This window comes from Apus apus, chromosome 14 (genome assembly GCF_020740795.1).
Source record: "Apus apus isolate bApuApu2 chromosome 14, bApuApu2.pri.cur, whole genome shotgun sequence".
Lineage (NCBI taxonomy): Eukaryota > Metazoa > Chordata > Aves > Apodiformes > Apodidae > Apus > Apus apus.
Genome location: NC_067295.1, coordinates 14,115,543 through 14,138,232, shown reverse-complemented (window position 1 = coordinate 14,138,232; position 22,690 = coordinate 14,115,543). Strand labels below are relative to the sequence as shown.

Genomic DNA, 22,690 nt, shown 5'->3' with positions numbered 1-22,690 from the left:
ATGACACCCTTTGAGTAGTGTCAGAAATATATTTTCAAAATAAAGGAGAAGACCCCTGGCTCCAGTGAAGAATTCATTTGTCTTGCTACTACCACATATTTAAATGGCTCTAGTGCTTTTCTTAAATCATACTGTAACGGCCAGTGATTACAAAGGCTAGAACTTCAGTAAATCTCAAGTTTTAAAGAATTCATCACTGGAAAAGAAACGTTTGTTTCTTTCACTGCTACAGAGGCTGAGCAGAATTTTCTGTAAAACAGGATTTTTTCAAAGCATTTTACATTTCAAAAGAACTTCTAAGAAGCACAAAACCAAAATGCAAACAAACATAGAGTAAATGCCTCCTACACCATATTCCTTGCATCTTAAATCCAAACCCAAACTGACTGCAATGTATTAGGAGTCTTGCCACCCTCAGCAAATCCATTTTTCTCTTGTGCAGAATTCATTGGTGATAAAAGTTGGCCAGGGACGTGGAGAGAAAAGCCAGGACTAAAGAACTGCAGCTCCTGTTAGTGCTGAGCAACCAGGTGACAGAACAGCAGATGAAATTTGGAGTTAAATGATCCTGCTTGAGGTCAAAACCAAGCAACTCTAATTTTATCACTGCTTAGGGTAGGGTAGTTACAGACAGTTCTGTGAAAGTACCTGTTCAATACTTGGCAATGGTTAAAAAGCAAAGCAAATGTAAGGAAAGGAGAGCAACACTATGCAGCTATGTTGACCACAGTCTGAATACACACTAGGTGATTGTATTTTAAATTTTAAAAGGGTATAATAGAACTAGAACAGGTTAAAAGAAAGGCAAAGAGAATTATTAAAGGCAGAACAGGTTCCACATTGGGAAGTTAAGTAATCTAGTAGATGCCAGTCTTTAAAAAGAGATGATAATGGGAAACATGAGAGACATTTACAAAATCAAGTGAAACAGAAAAGGCAATGGAGAATACTCTTCACAGCTTTCCTTAGTACTACAATTATTAAGGACCTTAAACCATCAAAAGCAAGTGGTGACATAATAGGACTTTGAAGCACTTTGCTACATGAAGTTTGGATACTAAAAGATTTACATGTGTCCAAAAACCAATTAGACAAATTAATACTAAAAGAAAAAGCTATTGAAAAAGCTTTGAAACATCATCCTCAAGTTTAGAATGGCCTTGAGCCAGACTGGCAGGCAGCTGGGAGAATATTCTGAGGGAAAACCACAATGTATCTCCCTTGCTTTTCCAGACCCCCCTACAAATATTTTCTTGGCATCCATCAAGAGACAGAACATTAGGCAGAGCTGGGATGGCCACTCAGATTTGCCTGTTTTGGGCTTCTTGCTAAGTAGCTGTTGTTTTCTGGTTTGTTTTTTTTCCTGTGTGCATTTCCTTGTTCTGAATATTTCAGTTTCCATCTGACAACTTCTACATTTCAGAAAGGCAAGAGGCACCACTAAGTAATCTAAACTGCTTGCTTAGTAAAGTATTTCTCCCTTGGTTGAATTTATTATCAGATTGAGCTTGGATAAAATTTCATTCACTTCAGCACCAAGATTTACATTTGGCATTCTTTTCTTTCCAGTGATGCCAAGTCTTACTGAAACACGGGACTGAAAAGCATGCAAGCAGTAAGAGTTTGCTATCAGTATCTCAACCTTAAGACTATAAACATTTGGACAGGTCATTACAGTAAATGAATTCTAAAATACCCACCTTCCTTGTCTTGTCGATGATGTAGCTTGTCCAGATCCAATTGCGTTTTAGATGCCCATAGAAGCTAGAATCCAGACCTGCAGCTCCTAACCCATCTCCGGGGATAGTTCCATCATCAACCACCTCTCTGCTGCCTCTAGGAGAAAGTAACAAAATACACAGTAACTATTTTGCAGGGAGTGCCTCACTGAGGGAGGTGTGTGCCACCTGCAGGACGCTCCCCTTGCCCTCCCAATTTAGATAGTGCTGGGAAAGAAGAGGAGAAACAGAGATGCTCCTTCCCTCACCCCTGTTCCAGAAGTAGCATGAGCACAATGCTTTTCCATTAAGTTTAATCCCTGATATTTAATGACTGAGATTTCAGTTTAAAGATCACACCCAGAGCAACTTCATTATTGTTAACTCAGTTCCAAAGGCCATGGTAAACTCTGTTCTCAGCACTTTTGCCACACCACTAGAGAAAATTCCTGCTTAGATGAAAAACCTTCTCAGGACAATGGTGGGGAAAATCTTCAATGGGAATTAAAGGCAACTGTAAGTCCTTTTCACACTGACTGTCAAGCACAGGTCTCTAGATCTCTAACAAATACATAAAACCTCGTTTAAATACACATAACAAGCCAGAAAAACAATGCCCTGCAATTCTCTCTCTGGAAAGAGGATGAAACTAACAGTGAACAGCATCTAATGGATGAACTGGTACCCTTCAAAAGTGAGATACTTCATTATTGGTGTGGTGTCACCAGAGTGCAGAATGAGAAAAAGAGATTTAAAAAAAATCTTTATAAATATGACACTTTGTAAGAAATCATGGAGACAACCTTACTTCCTAAAAAAAGATAAATAATCAAACTCTGAATGATCTTTGCCTATGCAGTATATACGACAGCTCTGACAATCCAGTAATAACACCCAAGAGGGTTTTGGAAATCCTGTTTTGCCCTATGAAAGATTTTTTCAATGCTACTATGAAAAAATTTATTTCAATCAAGCTTTCAAGAGACAACTCTTTCATTATAACACTACATCATCCATTAAATCCAAAAACTGTTTATTGACCTTGAAGATGTTGCAGTCATTTCCAGCCCAACTGCCAGTAAGCACCATATCTCCAATTATAAAGATTTCTTACCATGCAACAGAGGCCACATGTGAAAGCTGAGAAGTGAACTGAACAGAATTTTTTCTATCAGCAAGGATCACTGCAGTTAGGTTCCCTCAACTCCACTGATTTATTTGTTTTTTAAGATAGACTGGTATCATCTACCTGTAATGCTGAACTAACTGAAAATGCTTTAAACTAGCTGTTTAATAACCAGAACAGAATACTGACAAAGCTAAACCACAGTGCACAGCACAATGTAGAAGTGTATCTGGCATTCTGTGTGGCTGCCACAGGTTGTGAGTGCACAGTCCTCCCAAGCATTTGGGCTGTGATTGGGCAGAAGATGAAGTGCCCCCACTTCCAGATTTCACCAGTGTGCACCAATAGCATATTAGACCTCAAGGTGTAAACAATGTGCAGCAGAGTGCAACACAGAAGGACAGAAATTGGCATGTGACACAGGGGAGTTACTGAAGCTACAGTGTACTTGGAATACCCTGATACAAAGCACAGGAACAGAACATCTTTACATTTTCCCCTTGCATTAACTGGACGTAGGAAGCACTCAGCTTTGCTTTCCCCAAGACTCCTGCAGCACACATCTGCACCAATCTCAACGTGTTTTTTCCATTCTTCTAGCATAAAAACCTGCTTGGTAGACAAGTCACTTGTAAAGATGATACAGAACTACACATCTTTTTCAGCAGGTAGCTTCTGAATGACAAAGAAAGACCCTGCAGCACCGCACTGCAATGCTAGAGTATTTATTGCTTTTGAGCAACATCCTCAAAACCAGAGCAGTTCTTTTTGCCCACTCTATTCAAGCAACAAAGCCAGGGTGAGGATGACATACGTGGTGTATTCCAGCATTGCACACTTCCGTTCCAGGTTGTGTTTATCCAGTGCTGACTCCTGTTCCATTTCCAGTGCAGCCTCCTCCCCCTGAAGATTACTTCTCTTTGAACGAGGACAGCGGACAACTCCTACATGTACAAATGGTTTGACCATCAGTATGAGAAGGAAAACTCCACCCTGCTACTGCAAACTACTGCTCCCAAACAGTACTAACATTTAGACCACTTCTCAAGAAAACCTGCTGCCTTCTGCAAAGGCTAATGGTGTTCTGTTCACTTCCAGTAGAAGGTACTATCTTATCCAGAACTGTATTCAGGGCAGGAGTAATGGGAGGTTAGTATCCTTTATAAGGAGAAAATTTCAGTGGTTCATTGATACTCTAGGCATGGATCCCAGCCTTTCAGATACTCAAATATGGCAACAGTCCTCAAGAAATGGTGCTGAAACACAGTGTGAATGTTTTGCATGTCTGACACTTTCACATTGGAGATACATGTAGGCCAAGGAGTCATAATGGTTTTATAGTGACAGAACTCAGAAGTAGGAAAAATCCCTCAATTTCTGGCTTACTAATGCTTTTTGGCTACAAACACAAGAGGGCAGGACTCGATCTCCAGTGGATATTGGATCTAGAGGCTCAATATTAACTTCAATCCAGCACAGAGCAATTTCCCCCTCAAGGCTCCACATGGAAAAAACTGGAATACAACAAAGCTTCCATAAATATGCAAACTGGTGAAACAACATAATTTCTAAATTTTGGGGGCTAACAGTAATCATGGTCCAACCAGCCTGCAAAAGCTGCAACAATCACAAACACACTTTTTGGTAAATGTGTAAGGAGCCTTTTGCACAGAAGTGCTTCAATGCAAAAAAACAAGACAAATTTACAACTAGATCCTTTTATCTGGCTGACTAGATTACAGAAATAGTGAACAGTGTTGTCTAAGATTTCTGGAGAAATCTTTTACCCCCAATTTTCTTTTTTTTTGGATAATGTATACTTGTATATCCTATTCAAAAAACATAAAAGGACCAAACACAAAAATAAACTCAAACTGGGGTGTATAAACTCCCTTAACTTCCACTTCTCATCTAACTCAAGCTATCCATCAGAAGGACTAGCAAGATCTTTCTAAGGAAAAGGGACCTCTGTTTAAACTGGTAGAGAGCTAGGGCAAAAATATTCTAGTAACTATTTTCAAAAAGGCTTTTTCATAGCTGATCTAAAATCTTATGGGGCTGTTATCAAATGTGAAACTTCTGACAGAACAGGGATGTTTTCCTAATCACAACTTCACAGAAATTCTAGCTTTTTTTGATGCACAAGGCCACCAGACAAGAGACCAAATCATTGCAAGTGGCAAATCAGAGCCTGCCTCAAGCTTTAGGAAAGGAGGAGGAGTTGGGGTGTAAGAATGTACAATTACACCATACCCAGGGGTGTGTTGAGGCAGACACACTGCAGATCAAACCAGAAGTTCTCCAGGTCCTGCATGGTGTTCAGAACGTACAAGCGTCTCTCGAATGGGCGGCTGCTTTGAGCCAGGTTGTAGTGGGGGTCACAGATGGTGGTATCAACAATCACAGCATTTCTCTTCATATACACAAAGACCTGTCAAATACAATGTATTTCAGGCTAGTAGGGAAGAATCATTGAAACTGCCTAATTTCAGGGCACACAACTTCATCTAGTTGAGCAGGGTTTAATATTTTCTCAGTCTTGGCTGTTTGATCCAGTACTCTGACAGAAAATACACCTGTCCCCACCTGTCACATTATGTTCCCAAACTTCCCTTGCCAGAAATCCAGAAATTTTGCTTCTAGATTTAGAACACCTTGTTCTCCCCCTTGTGCACTGGATATTCCCAGTTTCCACAGAGAGTGACTACTTCTTACAAGCTCTCATTCAGGATTTGAACAGATGTGGTTTTAGGGCCTAATTATCTTTCTTATCCTCATATACTATTTGTTGAGACTGCCTTCTCCTTTGCATGTGTAAAGGAGAAAATGTATTTTAAAATGTATACAAATGTCATTATTTTAGTCTGATCAGTGACTTTATTCTGTGTCAGACATCCAGTGCCTAACACCTGGATGAAAAAGAATGTGGCATGTTCATTTTTTCACAAAATGCTGCCAGTCTGGAACCTCCCAGATCATGACTGTGTGTGTAACATTCAGTATTATACATCTGGGCAGTATCTTTCCAGACAAAGAGAGAAAAATTATCTGTACAACTTGCAATGTGCCACGTGGACCTGGAGGTTTTCACATACCTCTGAAACATCAGTGTTTTACTTAACTATTTAAGGTAATTACAATCCCCAAGTCTTGTATTTATTTCACTGAACAAAACCCATGAAGAATAATGGCTAATTATTATTTTTTTAATTACCTGGTCTTTGTCTTGAAACTTCTCTGTTGGGCCAAACTGTATCAGTCCCATGTAACATAATCTTTGAAGGTTTTCTACCACTGAAAAGATGTACCTCCTGCAGCAATATTGGGAGTATTACAATTAGCACTCATGGTAACAGTAAAAATGATGCCAGAAAACATGACATGTTGAGGCAGCAACCTTAAGTTTCAGAAAACCACTGCTTTTATTTAAAATACCAACTTCTAGAATTTCTGAAGTTGTATTTTTGTTTGAATTGTCAGGCTTTAGAAAACATATAATATCCCAGAGCTCCACATTTCTTTTCCTCAAATCACAAAGTATTTTAGCCAAATACTAACCAAAAATTTACTAGCGAAGAACAAATTAGTCAGGAATGCCATATGTAAAAATGAATTAAACAAGGTCAGAACACCTGCAGGTCTGCAGACAATTTCATGTAATGAGAAGCTGACTTGAGTTAAGAAAACACCACTGCTAACTAAGGGCTGATAAACCTTCCCACGTGTATACATAAAGAACTGGGCCATGATCCTTGCAGTTTAGGTTGTTTAGAATTACTGCTCCAAGAAGCTGCTTTCAGTTGCTTATAGCTTTGGCAGAGCAAGAAGTGCAACATTCCCCATGCTGTATATCTACTTATATGGCAAAAGTCTGGAAGCTGCAGGGAACTTGTGCAACACCTCGTTGCTGAGGGAGTTTGTCAAAAACCACGTTTGCTCACAGATAACTTCACCAAGTTTGTTCTGTGCAGTTAAATGGAAATTGTATTTTGCCACAGGTTTTACTGTTGTCGGATCTGAGTCAAACAGTGACAGCTATGTAAGAACATTTGACAAGCCCCAAAATATTGAGGCAAATTTGGCTGAGTTAGAAGTTTTAGGGAGTGGGGGCAAAGCGAGAGCATGGTCATGTGTCAGAATGTTTTGTGTAAACCTATCAGATCTAGCCTGCAGAATTCAGAAAGTATCATAAATCCAGTTTCCTTGTTCCTAAGATTTAGCAAGGAATAGGTCAGGAACTGCAAACCTGAGCTGTGCTTTCCCTTCCTTCCTTCAGTCCCATCTCAATTTTTAAATCTCCTAGATGAGGAATGGCAAACCATGGCAGACACACCACTGAGAGCCTAAGCAGAAACTGGATGGTATGTAGGAGTGGCAGGAACTGGGAAATGGGGCATCTTCTGAAAGATTTATGAAGGACAACAACATTTAGCCTCTATTAAATTCTGGATTTAGCAGCAGTCACAACCATGTTTTATATAGAAGTAACATCCTGCTGATGAGTTATGATGGACAGAACCTCCCAGCTCCCAAATGCTGCCTGACAGCATGCATGAATGTTGTTTTATTAGTTTATTGCCTCCTATTTGGGAGAGAAAAATACAATTTGGCACACTATCCTTAGAAGACTGATGATCATTGTCTTCAGTAACAAAGTTTTTTTTGACACAAACTGGATATAACTGAGAAAACAGTAGTTTGCTCCCTAGAGCCATTTACTTTGACTCATCTCCTTACCTTTTGTAGAGAAGCTGCTGTCGGACTGACCTTGGAAGAAATCTGATCAGAGTGTGCTTTTTTAGTGGATCATTTAAAAAATCTTCCAGACCATCCACCTAGAATTATTTTACAATCAAAATGCAAAACATAACTATCCTTTAAAGTGTCAGGCTTTGTTACCAGAACTGTCTACTGAAAAACCTTCTAAGCAAATGTTACTGCTTTTGTAAAATGCTTAAACATTATTCTTGTTAATCAACGAGGCAGAAGATTCAGTGAGCTTATAAAAAGCTCTTTGCAAAGTATTAGCTTAAGAATTTGCAGCATTACAGGGCTATACATTTTTTCACTGTGGCTGTAAAAGCAAATAACTTTTCTGTAAAAGACTTTCAAGAACTGAAGTGTCTCTCTCTGGTGGCTAGTTTTGTTCAAGCAGACTAAGAGGGTATTAGTTACCACTTATAGGTACCACTGGTACCATCAGAGCTTCAAGTAAAACAAATGGGAAACAAAACAGCACCATACCTTGTAGCTGACTTGCACTATCTGAACAAAGAGGGACAGAGGCAAGCACAGAAGAATGTCACTGACAAGAGCCCATCCAAATCCAAACTCTCTGTGGACTGGGAGAGGAGGGACATAGCGCATCCATGACGTATCATCCACATACACTACGAACAAGACGATTGGCTTAGATTCAGAGAGGACAAACCTAATAGCTATCCTAGGAGTGTTACTGTGAGTGTTCACGCAGAACACGTTTGCAGCTCTTCATCTGGAAATCTGAAAATCTAAAACTGTAAAATTACCTAAACATTATCTAAACTATCGATTGTCAACCTTTTTCGAAGGAGACTTTTGCCTTTTTTTCAGTGCTGAACCATGGCAAAGCCTGCAGCAAAGTCAGGATGTGCCACTTCTTACCAGTTTGAGTGGACAACTCTACTTCAGTCTCATGTGCAGAAGTTTCAGGATCCGCCACAGTTGGAATTTCTAAGGTCCCATCTGGTTGTGCTTCAAGTACAGCTGTGTTCACATCCAGCCCTTGTTTGCTGCCTTTTTTCTCACCATCACCACCTCCTTTTTGCTGGGATTCCTTTAGAGGGTGTCCATAAACTAAATACCACAGGAACATGTGGACCATTCTTAAACGGGGCATTTTGGGAAGAAAACCAAGAGAACGCCCAAGTCCTGGCACTGGAAGGGAAGATAGAGTAACAGACAAATAAAAAGAGCATTAGAACAGAAGTATCTACCTCTGCATAAATGATTGAAGGAAATATGGGCAGTTGAAAGTAAAGTTACAGATATTAACTTACAAGTAGTAAAGAAGTAGCAGAGAACACAAATATTCCAGTTAGCAATTATAAAAAACTCAAGGAGAGCGAGATTGCTTTAATGTAAACCCAATTTTTCTTCTATAAAAGAAGAAAAAAAACCAACACTTGTCTCTTAGGAGAGCCCAAGATCTGAAAGTGATTGCTAAAAATAAATGGGAAAGTGAAAGATGACAGAAAATACAAGGTTAGCTGTACCTGTAACTGGGTGATAGTTTTTGAGCTGTGTTATGCCCATTTTTTCATCCGCTTTTCTTGCCCGACTGTTACTATCAGCTTTACAGGAGCTTTCTTTTGTTTCTTCTGAATCAGGAACTGCATCTTGCCCCAGGTTTTCCTCCTCAGCATGGTCTTGGGGTGTCTGAGGAACTTTAATCCTGCATGAAAACCACACAGATTACACTTAATTTGGTAAAAACTGAGCGGAGTCCAATTCTTCTTCTTTCCTGATTTCAGGAAATATTCAGCATCTTGCTTTATTTTTGTGCTGCCATTTCTCTACTGCTAAAGCAGAGATTTTTCTTTTGCTTCCCTTGTGTTTATTTACTCTGCATATTTTTGCATGTATTAGACAAGCCAGGCTCCCCACACACCCCCCAAACCATTGCTGTAACTTGCCTGTTGGCAGTGCTGGAGTTGGAGATTCGGAAGCGCACCTGCTCGATGGCACTTTTTACCAGAGGGTCTTTAGGACTCACTGAAGGATGCACAACAAACTCTACCTGTTCAGAGCAGAAAAAAAAAAAAAAACAAGCAAAAGGTATTTATGGCGATAGTGGCTCTTAATCAGCTACCTATATTATCAGGGATTAACAGACAGTTAACAGTAGCTATAATGGATGAATCCTATGAAGGTGTAATAATTCCCAGAATATGAACACTTCTGGATCAAAACTCTCATAGCTAGTTTGTACTAAGAAAGAGGCCAGACCATGTAGTCTCTGTACCAATAAACAGTTCTTGTAATTTGTACAAACCTCAGCTTTTTTGATTTGTAAAATCTGAAATATTTGGAGAAAAAACACTTCAAGTTGCAAATACTAGGCTGAAAAGGATAAACGAAAAGCTGTACCTCCTAAGACCAAACCAATACCTGTCGTTGCTGAAAGTACACACAGAATTCAGATTAGTAAGGTCTGATCTGTACTCTACAGTAATGATGCAGCAGGTAATTTTCAATAGATTCTGTCCCTGCTTATGAACATTTCACACTGGAGTTACAATAACAAGTCTCAGCTTTACAAATACAGGCATTTTACATCCATAAACCTCAATAAAAGTGGATTTTTGTTTTTAAAAAAAGATCACATTCTATAGAAGCTAATATGATTTCTTATATACTCTTGGCTTTCAAAAGGGGATTAAAGAGAAATTAATGCAGGGAGAGAACCATGAATTGCATAACTGATAAGCAGCAGAACCTCTCAGAAGGGAGATTGAGAGACTTTGATCTCTGGGCTCTTCCTTGGTCTCACGATTTTCTGCAGGACAATAATTGAAAGCACTAATCTAGTTTTCACAGTAGCTTAGTTTGGGACACTTAGCTTCTGCACGGCTGTGGGTTCTGCTACAAAAAGTAAAGTCATCTATGTATTTCAGTAAAATGGCCCAAAACATTTTGACAAATCAGAAGGTTGTGAGAAGAGCAGTTTCTGCTACCACGGTTTGTGCAGTCACCTTTTTACTAATGCCATCCTGAATGACTGTAGTACGGTAGAGTCTGAGGAGCCCCTCTCGCGCCAGCTTCTGCACTAGCCGTATAATAGACTTTTTGCAGCATTTAGTGGAGACACCTTCTTGCTTCTCTTGATCCATGACCATTTTCTGAAGCCTAAAAAATGCAAAAAATAGCTTGCATTGTAAATTGAGCAAGGCTCCAAAGCAGTTTGTTAGAGGATGTGGAGTGAATGGGTATTTCCCTACTTCTAGCAATTATTGCCCACTTCACCTTTGCTGTAAGTAACTTAGCTTTAAATTTCAGTTCTATTTTCTTTGTAATCAAACTCATCCTTTTTACATGAGCATTGCTGTTCAGAAGACAGCAAATTCTCAGTGCCTGATCTCTCTGTGTATGGCTACAGTGGAGTTATGAATCCAGCCTCCCTATGCAGGGAAACCTGCATCTTTTTTTAAGTTGTGATTAAACAGACGCAGTTTGTTTTTTCACTTGTGAGCTCAGTTCAGCATGGGGCAGTTTCATTGGTGGTGTTCTGAGCTCACAGCCTACACGTGCACATCCCAATATGGATACACATATCCCAGCACTTGAAGCCAGCTCACGTCCTCCCTTGGAGCAGTCTGCAAGACTCACACCGTGCTCTCCTAATGCCCGTTTTCATGCATTTATTCACAAATGCCCCAGGCCCTATTTCTGAGACCTTCAATCCTGGAGAAGGATTGACTCTTTCTATCTGAAAAAGATATAGAAGGGTATCCAGGGAATGAGGCACTAAGTGAATACACACAGACTTAAACTTTTTCAAAAGAACACCACATCCTGGAAACTAATGTAATGGGAGTGATAACACCAGCAAATTTCCCTGGCAGAGACTGGGGAGGGGCTGGACTTTCATTGGTGCTGAGGGAACCTGCAAACTACTGAGACTTGAAATATCTCCTGAGCCTGCCCTTAGATATGACTAGATCAGTCAGTGATAAAGCTGGTGCCAGAAGCCAAAGCTCTAGTTTCACAACACTCTGCAGTTGAACTAGATGACAGATAGTTTCAGAATTCTCAAACCAGAGGAGAATAAGGCCATGATTACTTATAAATTCCTCTATCAAACAGCCCTGTGTGTTAGCATATGTGCCAGGATCTTATGTGCTAACATGGTGGATGGATGGTACAATCATATTTGCTACAACAGAATCCTGCTAATTTAGAAGCTGGGACTCCAGGAAAGCACCAGAAATTCCATTTCTCTATGAAGGGAAATATCAAAATGCTGAAAGATGTTACAACATTCAGGGAAGTATCTTTAGCGCAGACAAGGCAAGACATAAAATCCATCCCACATGAAGCTGCCAAGAAAAGTAAACTTTCAGCACCCCACTAGGATCCTAATGACCAGTGATGAGTGACATGAAGTGTCTGAGAGGTAACACAGGAACTATGTTGGAAACCACACGGAAATAAAACTTCTGCGGATGAAAGAATCCTCAAGCAGGGCAGTGCTGTACCTGCGAAAAGGCACGCTGTGAAAGGAAGTACAAAACCCCTCTGATCTCTATCTATGGAACATAAACCATATAAAAATGCACGTGTGTAATGATTTGTATAGCACTAGCAGCCTGTTCCCAGCCAGACTCACGTGAAGAGGCTCTCGATGAGCCGCAGGTTCCGAACCGCTTCCACGATGAGGTTGCGGCGCTTCAGCAGCCGGTAGGTCTCGTGAGATCTCTCCACTGCTGGAGCTTTGGAACGCTTTTCTTTCTTTTGGCCACAGGTCTTCTGGTGCACAGTATGGACAAAATAAAAATGTACATTATCTATTCAGTGTCTTCAGCCGAACGCTGGTTCCTCACACAGTAGCAGCTGAGGAATTCAGAGTTTTGATGTAACAAACTAGTCAGATGGAGATTATCTTTTATATCTTCTTCACAGGCAGGGAACCAAGGCAGAAACTAATATTTCCATGCAGTTAGATGCAGAGATTTGTGCACCTTCTCTGCTCATCCTACATTCTGAGCCTTTTGGATTTGAGAGTTTTGGCCTAGAACGCTGGTTAACTACCTTAACAGGGCACTTAGTCAGAAGCCAACACACCCTGTCTCTCAGAAAAGCTTCTTGCCTCAGGGTCAGTCCTGCAGCAGTGAGGCTACACAACTTTCATGTGAAACCCTTTTGTTTCTCCTGGTTTAGAGCAGACAAACCAGATGATATGCAGCATTTGTGTGCACAGACAGACATGTGATGACATATATGAAATCAACACGGAATTTGGAGAGCACCATGGAACTAACCTTGAATGAACTTTGAAATTAAATCTTAAAAAACCAAAACAATCCCATAAATTAATACCAAAAAATATAGCTTGAAGTCTTGCTGTGAAAGTATATAACTTAGCTCAGAGGGCCATGCCAACAAGGAAATATTGACATCATTTTACCTTAGGATCTTCTAGTCTGACCTCCTCCACCACAGCCACATCCCCATCTTCATCAGTGGAATGAGCACAGGTTGAAACACTGGGGTCCTGCTTTAGAGCTTCCAAAGTAGAACTCTCCCCTGAAACGTTGTCTGGGAGCTCATCGGGCTCTTCAACAACTTGAGGGGAAGGCAGCTTCTTCCCCCGAGACTTGGTAGCTGTTGGCTTTGAGTCTGGTTAAAGAGCAAACAGCCTTGTAATTGTTCTGCTCTCAGTTTCCTGTCAGTGTTCAGCTTCTCTCTCTATAAAAGGTCTTCCCCCATCCACCCAGGTAACTGTACTTAAAAGCATTCTGCTCCATTGTTCACATATTATTCTACTCTGCTGGAAGCAGTGGTTTGATCATTAATGACTGCATTCAGCCTCCAAAAGTAAAGATTTTTAAAAAGTGAACTCCCCACCATCAAATAATTCCCTCCATGCAGATGCCTCTTAAGAAGCAGACTCAGAAGACCAGGAAGGGCCTGATTAGCTTATCCACAAACTGCTGTCTGAATAAAGGAGAGTTTCTGTCACAAAGATTCTCAAGTTCTGCCAGAGGCTTGACTTTTCTGACTCAAGCAGAGTGAGAACAAGGATTTTTGCATGGGGAAAAGGGGAGAAATGACACAGGAACAAGAAGCAGCAGACTCTCCCAGTGCTCAGTGATAGAAACATTCCTTGGGACACACTTGAGCCCTAAAAATCTCCAGGGGTTACTACATCTACAGTATTCCAAAACATAACACTTTTGGTGGAAAGAGAACATCAAAAAAGCATGGAAATAATCAAATCAGTGTAAAAATAAATATATGATCAAAAACTTTACTGGAAGCTAGTAATATGTGATTCTACATAGAATTTACATAAAATCATCTTGGTTGGAAGGGATCTGGAAGATCATCAAGTCCAACCATAGCCCAAATCCCCCTACCATAACCTAATTCACCCATTAAGTGCTTAAATCATGTCCCTAAGCACCACGTCTATATTTACAGAGTTTACATTTTTCCTTAATGCAAAGATCCATAAGAAAAATGCAGGTTCTTTCCAGCTGTCAAAATCACGACCTACCTTTAGCTGGCGTTGCCTGATGGGCATCATCCTGGAGACTTAATTTCAACAGAGACCTAGGGTTGGCCTTCTGACCTTTTCCTTTCTTCTTGTCATCTTTCCCTTCTTCATTGTCAGACTCTGAGACCAAAGTATCATCTTCTCCAGGACACACGTTTTCCACAGGTGGGGAATCTTCTGGCACAAGAGCCAAAGTAACCGTAGCCAGCTGCTCACTCCTCGCCTTCTCTCTCTCAAACTGACGGTTTAAATCACTCTCCTCTGCAAAAATGTATGAAATATACTTGGTTGTCCTCTGCCGACCTTCATCCTCCATAAAGCCCTAAGGAAACAGTTGGAACATGATTTTACCACCTTACTTCTCAATTCTTACTGTGCTCTCCAGCATCAGCAGTGGGAAAACATTCCAGTTGTTCTCCCTTCACATCGAAAGATCACACGTTATTCTCCCCTTTTTTCTAAATAACAAAACTGTTGACTAACCTTAACATGGAGAAATCAAAAGAAATTGAAAAGTAAAGAAATCTGCAGAATGAAACACCTAGAGTATGGGGGATGTAGAAAAGGCTAAGGAAGAACAAACTATATGTATTCAGACTGGAAATGATTTTCTTTTTTCTTTTAAGGGAAAATTTTGTGTGAAATAAATGCAGTGCAGAACTTACCAGAGTGAATAAGCCTTACATTCAACTGCTGTTGCCCTGTCTACTAAAACAAATGCTTTCCAGTATTAAGAAACACAGCCTATCAGTAAGGGAAGGTGTCACAGCTAACATAGGAAAGTTTGTCTTACACCTTTTCCTCTATTCAAGTCATACTCTTTTCAATCTCACCTGGACTCTTTCACTGTCAGTTCTCAAACCACTGCTGTTTCTGTTGCTTGAAGTTAACAATGTTATAACATATTACCACAGTAACCACAATTGTATCCCCAATTTCAATAAGTATCTAAATTATTTTGTTTTTAACCTTACCTTGACAACTTTGTATCTCTCCAGAAGACGACAGAGCATCCTTGCTTCCAGCTTTCCCACATTCATAGCCAAGCGAATTTCTGCTTGAGAAATCCCTTTGGTTCCCCTACTTTCAACTGGCTCAGAAAAGAAAACCAGAAAAGATCTCAGGGAAACAATCTGACCAAATTATATATAAATGTAATTGTATATACATTCATATTTGCTCTGAATAATGGTGTATGCGAGGAGATAAAATGTAACATTCCCCACTAAAAACATTTTCACACACACAACATACAGTTGTATATTCTCCTAAAACACCATTTCACACCAAGAGGTACCCCAGCAGAATGGGGTTTGAAGGTGACACCTTCATATTAAAAGCAGGGGTGAATCTTTCCCCTGACAGCTTTCCACAGTTAGACACCAATATCTGCCTGATGAAAGAGAAAGAGAGAAGAAGAAGAAACACTGTCTTCCTCACCACCTTTTCTCATCCCACCACAACATCCTGTTTCTACCACACTGCTTTATTTGGGTGGTACTGGATAGTAAGCTTTTGGGGAGGACTAACAGCTGGCAGCACCTCTATCCAGTCTAACCTGAACATCTTTTCCATGAAAAATTTACTTTCTGATGCATAAAAAACAATTATAACTTAAAAAAACCCACAGTATGTACTTTACTTTTATGTATAAATGGAGTAAGGTGGCAATGAGAAAAATCATTAACATGTCTTACTACATTACTTACTTAGCTCATAAGCCTGGGTGAGCATATCCCTTTCACAAACAATATCCACAGGCTGAACAGCTTTTGTGATGATCTCTTCTTCATCATCATCATGATAATCTTCCATTTTCTTCCGAAATTCCTTCAGTAATTTAAGGCAACGGACCATGACATCAGTCCCTGTGAACAGGAATGTTTGTATCAACTCTAAACAAAACACAGGGGGTGGGTGCATCTTTAAACCATTTCATTTCTTTCAGCAGCACGGAGAGGTAATGAAAGACCAAACCCAACTGTTTCTTTCTAGGAAAGGTTTGCAACAGCTTTTCCCTATAAACAAATCTGCCTAAATACTGACTAGCTGAATTTTTGAGGTGCTCCAAACCTCCACATCTGTGTCAACATAAGGACTGCCCAACACAGTGATTTATGGGCAGGATAGAAAACACTGCAACAACAAGAGAAATTTCAACAGCACAAATACATCACTGAAAGCACTACATGCTGAGCCACAGTATTACATCTTTAGAACACCTATCTGACTGGGAGGTCACCCACTGGAGAAAAAAGAACACCTTTTTTTCTACAGACTCAAAGCATTTTTCACTTTCTATAAATGCAAGTCACACAATGAAAGAAAACTCTACATTTGAACATATGGAACTCATACAATAAGCTGCCTGGTTGTTAAACTGCTCCTTAACACAAGCTTGCCTTTCCTCAGCAAGTGATCCAAGTGGATCCTGGTTGGTGGGCCTTATCAAGTGCTTCTGCAAGTTCTCAGGATTTAAAAATCCCAGAACCTACAAGAACTGTCAGCTTATCATATGTCCTAGCACCTTCTTCTGTATTTGTATGCATGCATATTGGAGGAAGCACACACCAAGCATCCTGAAGAGAAGGATCAAATAGAAGAGCCCTACCCCATCCAGTAAGCATTTCCAGCATAACTAAAACATACAGTTCTGTTGAAAATGTCCAACATCACTTTGAGAAGAGGTTCTTCTCAGCCTTTGTCTGATGATTACACAAGTATCAGTTATATCATGGAGGCTTTATGTGCAACCATGTATGAGCAGCTGAGCTTCTAGATTTCTTGTCCTAAGTCCTCACCTATTCTCCACACCCAGGGAATGGCCAAGGTTGTTAACATATAGAGTGTTGTAATTATACACACTCCAATTATATGCAAAAAAATGAAGGACACAAAATATGCTCCCCACAACCACAAAAGGGGGATGTACAAGGACAGAACACAGTGCTGCCCTCCAGCCACAAGAGTCTCATACACAACTGAATTCCACATCCTAACATGTTACTATGCACAGGCTGTGCTGCAGCAACTCTCCACTTACTTTACCCTTCTGGGATCCCATAGAAGAGTGGGGACAGATGCCTTCAGGAGACGTGAAGCAATCCTGCTCCCTGATAGAAAGATGACCTGCTACCATCAGTGTCCTCCAGCTACTGCTGAACAGCCCAGTGGGAAGCTGGAACTAGGTGACTGTACATTGCCAGCTGATGGAGTTGCAGTGATTCAGCAGCTACAGCTGCTGGAACATCACAGCCAGCTCTACTCCTCTGATACAGCCCTGCTGTAAAAATGCCAGGTGAAAGCTTTAGCTGAAGTCATTAAGGTTTCAGCTGATGAATTTGTTCCTATATAGATCATTTACTGAAGCCTAGCTGACATCAAGTTAATCCACAGTAATTTAATCATGTGACTGAGCTCCAGGACAGATGATTCCATTATTTTACCTCAGTCTGAATTCTTTTCCTGCCAATACCCTAAAATACTGCTTAGGATAGTAATTAAGTGCTGACATTTTGGTAGGGCTGCAGGCACTGTTAACACACCCTCTGTATTTCTACAGCCCATTAATTTCCACTTGAAGCAGTATTTGAAAAAAACAAACCAACAATTCCTTTGACTTTAGCTCCATCCTCAGTGTGTCCCACTTATTTCTGTTTTCCTGTATAACTCCAGAGATTAAACTATCTTGACCTGATGAAAATTCCTCCTAGTTTAATATCTAATGTTTTTACAAGACCTCTCTGTGGATTTTCAGCTTTTACATCTGTAAGATGGAATTACGAGTCAAGTGAAAGATTCACCAGGTGACATTTTTCATTACAAACCTAAGTAGTAAATGCAGCTGCCACGGTGCTAGTCCCTGACAAAACATGACACATCTACTGCCTTGTCTTCTCCAAGTTGTCATGTTTTTATTAGCCCTTTCACTTCTTCCTTTATAATCACTCCTATTAGTAAAGACTATATAATTTGCAAGGTTTAGCTCATATTGGAATTATTTTTTTCCTACAAACAGTTCACTATATTTCTGAAAAAACCCACACTCTTAATCTTTTAGAACTATTTTCTTTTAAGTCTTGCAAATCTGCCTCTTAAGACTTCCAGTGATTAAAGATTTTGTTTAGATTTCCTTAAGCAATTGCACTAACTCCATTAGTGACACTATCCTTCCTCATACTTTCTATGATTACTCCTTGTAGTTTTCGCCCCATATTTTTTTCTGAGAGTTGTTGCACTCCCTTTGTTCCCATTCTTCATGCAATTCTGCTCTTTTTTATCTTTCCACTACATGTCTGGAAGTTACCAGCAGTTCTTGCAAACCTATTAACTTTGAATTCAAAACTGGTTACGTATTAAACTAGAGCTTTTTTGAATAGTAGTTGCTGGCAATGTTACTTAAAGAAGTCCAAGGCAGTGCTGTAGAAGCTTACTTTCATCATTTGATACTAACATTTCCACAGAAACTTTGCATGCTCCTGACTTTCAGGAAAAGATAGTCTTTCTTTAGCTTATTTGTAGTAGTCTTTTTTGTTTTATATAACTTTTTATATATTTGTGTGAAGTTTATTGACTTGTCATTCAACTTCAACCTCAAAGGTCAGCTATCTCTCCACACTCCCTACATTGGCTTAGGCAGCCTTACTGGGAGTCACAATCCACTGGAACAGCTTATATGGATATACAACAAACTTGTCTGCATCCATTTCTTAAAAACCTGGAACAAATGCTTAATTCAAGTGGGCTGCAGAGTTCTAGCTTCATGAACACATTTCTGCTTCTCATTGCACAGGCAGATTTTCACTTAGGCATCTTTTAAGATTTGAGATGTAGATAGAATGGTAGCAATGTAATTACACAAAAAGAGAGCAAAAATATGGTTCTAGTTACCTTTCTTTGTCTTGTAGGGTCCTCCATTGGGGTGTATCTCTTGTAATGGGATGGATACTACCTTGGCTAGGCCAGCATTCATCATATATTGATAGAGACGTTTGAAAGTTCTCTCACAAAGACCCTATTGCAAAGAGAAAGGGCAAAAGTGGTTGTAGCCTGAGTGTCTCACCTGTAGGTGATTAGTATCAAAGACTACATTCATATTGCCTGTTCTTAAAACAGTATTTTGAGATAGGATATTCAAGAAGGATCTTAGAAGCTTGCTAGCGCAGCCCCAGGCTGACATGAGATGCTTCTGGAGTGTGTCCTATCCCTCCAGCTCCCCCATCCAAACAAGCAGCAGCCACCAGCAGCAGCAGCATTGTGCAAGAACTGCACGATAACAGCCATGGACAAACTTTTCTGAACCTGTGGATGGAGCAGAACTTAGTTATGCCAAAAAGCAACTTGATTTTGATGGCTTTTAAGATCCTCCTTGTGATCTCCTACCCCCAAATTTTGTGCAATTTAAAAAACAGTCAATCATTCATACTGCCTTTGATACTAATCACCTGGATTCTACATGGGTGAGAATGTGAAAGAGTAATGAACCTCACCAGTTCTTCCCTCAAGTTTCCTAATGTTTCCATCTGGTTTGAACGAGCACTTAGCATACTTGAGAGCTTCTCCATCAGAATATCATATTTGCTCCTCCTAACCAAGAAAAGAAAATGATTTTAAGTGTAAGCATGCAAATAACTTTATCAACATGAGTTGTACCTTTAGAAAATGTCAGTATTCACTACAGAAAGCATGCTAAAGTGTTCTCCAATTGTTTGTGGAATTACAGTTCTGTGACTAGCACATGAGTTTGTCATTAAGAAGAGACTCTAAATGAGGGAATGGTGACTAAGCCCAGGCTGTTACTTCATTTGCAATCCATAGAAACACAAGTTCTAATCACAAAAAAAGACAGGAAAACATAACACCAATTAGAAGTGTGTTTGAAGTAAGAACACTCAACATGAACAGTATGAATAGTGCTACAATGAGGAGTTAGGCTGATGTGGGCAGGGGACAGGCACTGGACACAACCCCAAGACAAGTAACTTTTAAACTGTGCAGCAGTTGGAAGAGGAGTTAATAAGGAATTGAGGAGAATCAGTACCAGGAAACTGTGCTGGTTCCATGACAACAGAGCAAGCTTTCATCATGGTAAAAGGTCACAGTCTAGCCAGGACAACTCTGAGTGGCACAGACCTGTCAACATGGAAGCGAGTCAGGAGGAGAAGAATTGAGTGTTGCTGTGCTCCACTTGGCAGTCTTATGACATGGGACTGCAGGGTTATGAGACCATTTCTGTCCAGTACTCTTCGGTGATAATGAATTTTCCCAGCATCCACCCTAAAAAAAGAAAAAAAAGATGGCAATATATCCCCAGGCACAGACATTTCTGTACATAAGCTATAAATACCCACTGTCTTAGCACCCTTTACCTAAATTACATATGGTCTTAGTGAGAATGGTTTTCAAAGCGACAATCACAAAACTGGGAAGTGCCAAAATTAAAATAACCTGTGAAACTGATTTTCACAGTTAATCCAATTAAACAGAGACAAACCCTCTTTCTCCCTCCTTCCTTTCTAACTCCTGCCTACGCTGCAATCACTGCTCTCCTTTTGAGAGCTTTGGGATTCACCTCACGCCTTGGTGAGCTGACTCAGGCCACTGAACTGGCAGAAAAGTACCCAGAAAAGATTTCCTTCCCACCCCCATTGTCTTAGTTGCCTAAAAGAACTTCCTGGGTGGCAAAAGAAAACCCCAATGCCACTGTGATCTGCAAGACACACATGCTTTATCTCCCAGAAACAGGGAGCCCTCAACAGGAATGCTAATAACCTCCTGCACTGCCATACAAACCCAGATCCCCTCAGAGGCTGTGACAGGCTCCTCCATCAACAAAATGGTCTAGTTTGGGAGCTGGCAACTCAGGCTGCCCCTCTGGCCAGTAGAGAAAGATGTTACAGGGGATAAATGCTGTGGACAAAAGATGGGCATCCATGGATCTCTTCACAACTTGTGCAGGATAACTCAGCAGTTTGAAAAGGAAAGGAAAACCAAGCTCTTGCCCCAGATTTGAAGAAAAAAGCAATTTAGAGAAAGCAAGAACTTTCACAAATTAGAAACCTGTGTATTGACCCCACAGGCAATATCAGGACCCCATGAGAAAATGTCAGGAGGTGTGACAAGCTTGAGGAAGAGACTGCTACAATTCTGCCAGTGCAGGCTCCATGACCAAGAGCAAACCAGTGGAAACCTACTGGCTTCGACTCAACTCATACAGCAAGATACAAACTTACTTGAAAGCCCCACTGTGAAGGTCCCTCTGAAGCTCTCCTTGCCACCGAGCACGACCTAAACGCTCCAATATGCAGTAGGAGAAGTCAGGGAGCTTGAGGTCAGGGTCCCCCTCCCAGCCTATCAAAGCTCTGTAGCGCTGGTCCTGGGAAGCAACAATGACCAGCTTCTCTCCCCATCTAGGAAACAGAAAGGAAAAGAATATAAGATTAGTAGAGCCATAAAAACAGAAACAGGAATTATTTATTCCCCTCCCAACAGTATTCTTGATATAATCTGCACAAACTGAGTGAAAGGACTAAATTTTAAGAATGAAACCACAGATCTCTCAATGCCAGGTTTAAGGATTTCACTCACTTTTCAACAGCTTCTGTATAGGTATAACAGGGCTGCAAATCCTTCTTCCTTATTTGATCAGTGATATCTACTCTCTCTTTAAAATACTGGCAGGAACCTTGTATGCCATCCTTATTATCCAGAATCATGTGGACAGGATAAATATCATCTGAAGAAACAGGATCTCTTTTGGTTTCCAGTATTCCCGTTTCAAGGTCTATTTCTTCATATCTGAAATAAAAGCAGAGAACCAACATTTAACTGAGCAGTTTGGAACTGCAGGACCATCACACGCAGTGCTGATGCCTCTACCAACCACTTTGGAAAAATTAAACTCTTTCAACACCTCAAAACTGGAAAGAAAACACCCCAAAAAGCAGAGCTGCAGTGCTCAAGAATGACCAAATCTATCAGCTTGTATCAGCGTAGGGGGCAGGAGGAGGGGAACACACTGTATGATCCTCAGAGACTTAAGGATATTGAAGTATTGGTTCACAGATGAGGATAACAACAGGTGCAGCCACCCTGATGAACTGGGACCTATAAATTCTGCTTGTACCTAAGAGGGGAGCAGCGATTAGAAGGAAAATCTGGCCAAGGCTCCTAGAGAGGTCTCCTCAATAGAGGCTTCCCAGCTGCTCCCAGCACAGGCTGACCGGCTCCGGGGCAGAGCCCGAGCCCTCCCCAGCGTTCTACGGCCACCCTGCCCGGCAGAGAGGGGTGAGGAGCGGCGGGAAGGGCGGCTGGGCTGGTCCCCGCCGGGGCTGCCCTCACCGGTCTTGCAGGCGGAGCGGCGGGCGCGGCCGCGGCAGCAGGTAGAAGCGGAGGTCGGGCTGGGCGCTGAGCGCGGCCCAGAGGAGCTGCCGCGTGGCGGGCTCCAGCGGCAGCGGGAAGGGCGGGGAGCGGGTGGCCAGGCGCTGCCACAGCGCGGCCGGGGTGACGCCGTCCAGCCCCTCCAGAGCCACCTCGTCCAGCAGCGCCCACAGCGCCTCCATCCCCGCCGCCGCTTCCGCCGGGGCCGGC

General features: G+C 41.1%; 1 protein-coding gene across 3 annotated transcripts in view; it reads right to left on the bottom strand.

Moving 5' to 3' along the window:
• GTF3C1 (general transcription factor IIIC subunit 1) overlaps positions 1–22,662 on the bottom strand; it is a 37,319-nt gene extending 14,657 nt beyond the window's left edge. The window contains exons 1-21 of one of the 3 annotated variants that reach the window (XM_051631853.1): positions 22,442–22,662; positions 21,689–21,898; positions 21,334–21,510; positions 20,234–20,377; positions 19,591–19,687; positions 18,992–19,115; positions 15,811–15,969; positions 15,076–15,191; positions 14,102–14,423; positions 13,010–13,221; positions 12,212–12,351; positions 10,578–10,731; positions 9,519–9,622; positions 9,099–9,277; positions 8,488–8,760; positions 8,089–8,234; positions 7,582–7,679; positions 6,059–6,155; positions 5,098–5,275; positions 3,659–3,788; positions 1,701–1,836 (exon numbers count right to left, since the gene is read on the bottom strand). In XM_051631853.1, coding sequence (XP_051487813.1) covers positions 1,701–1,836; positions 3,659–3,788; positions 5,098–5,275; positions 6,059–6,155; positions 7,582–7,679; positions 8,089–8,234; positions 8,488–8,760; positions 9,099–9,277; positions 9,519–9,622; positions 10,578–10,731; positions 12,212–12,351; positions 13,010–13,221; positions 14,102–14,423; positions 15,076–15,191; positions 15,811–15,969; positions 18,992–19,115; positions 19,591–19,687; positions 20,234–20,377; positions 21,334–21,510; positions 21,689–21,898; positions 22,442–22,662 — 3,417 coding nt within the window. Of the gene's footprint in view, positions 1–1,700; positions 1,837–3,658; positions 3,789–5,097; positions 5,276–6,058; positions 6,156–7,581; positions 7,680–8,088; positions 8,235–8,487; positions 8,761–9,098; positions 9,278–9,518; positions 9,623–10,577; positions 10,732–12,211; positions 12,352–13,009; positions 13,222–14,101; positions 14,424–15,075; positions 15,192–15,810; positions 15,970–18,991; positions 19,116–19,590; positions 19,688–20,233; positions 20,378–21,333; positions 21,511–21,688; positions 21,899–22,226; positions 22,296–22,441 lie in introns of those variants that run through there. The other 2 variants (XM_051631854.1, XM_051631856.1) reach the window with 2 other exon arrangements.
• Between the last annotated feature and the right edge of the window lie 28 nt (positions 22,663–22,690).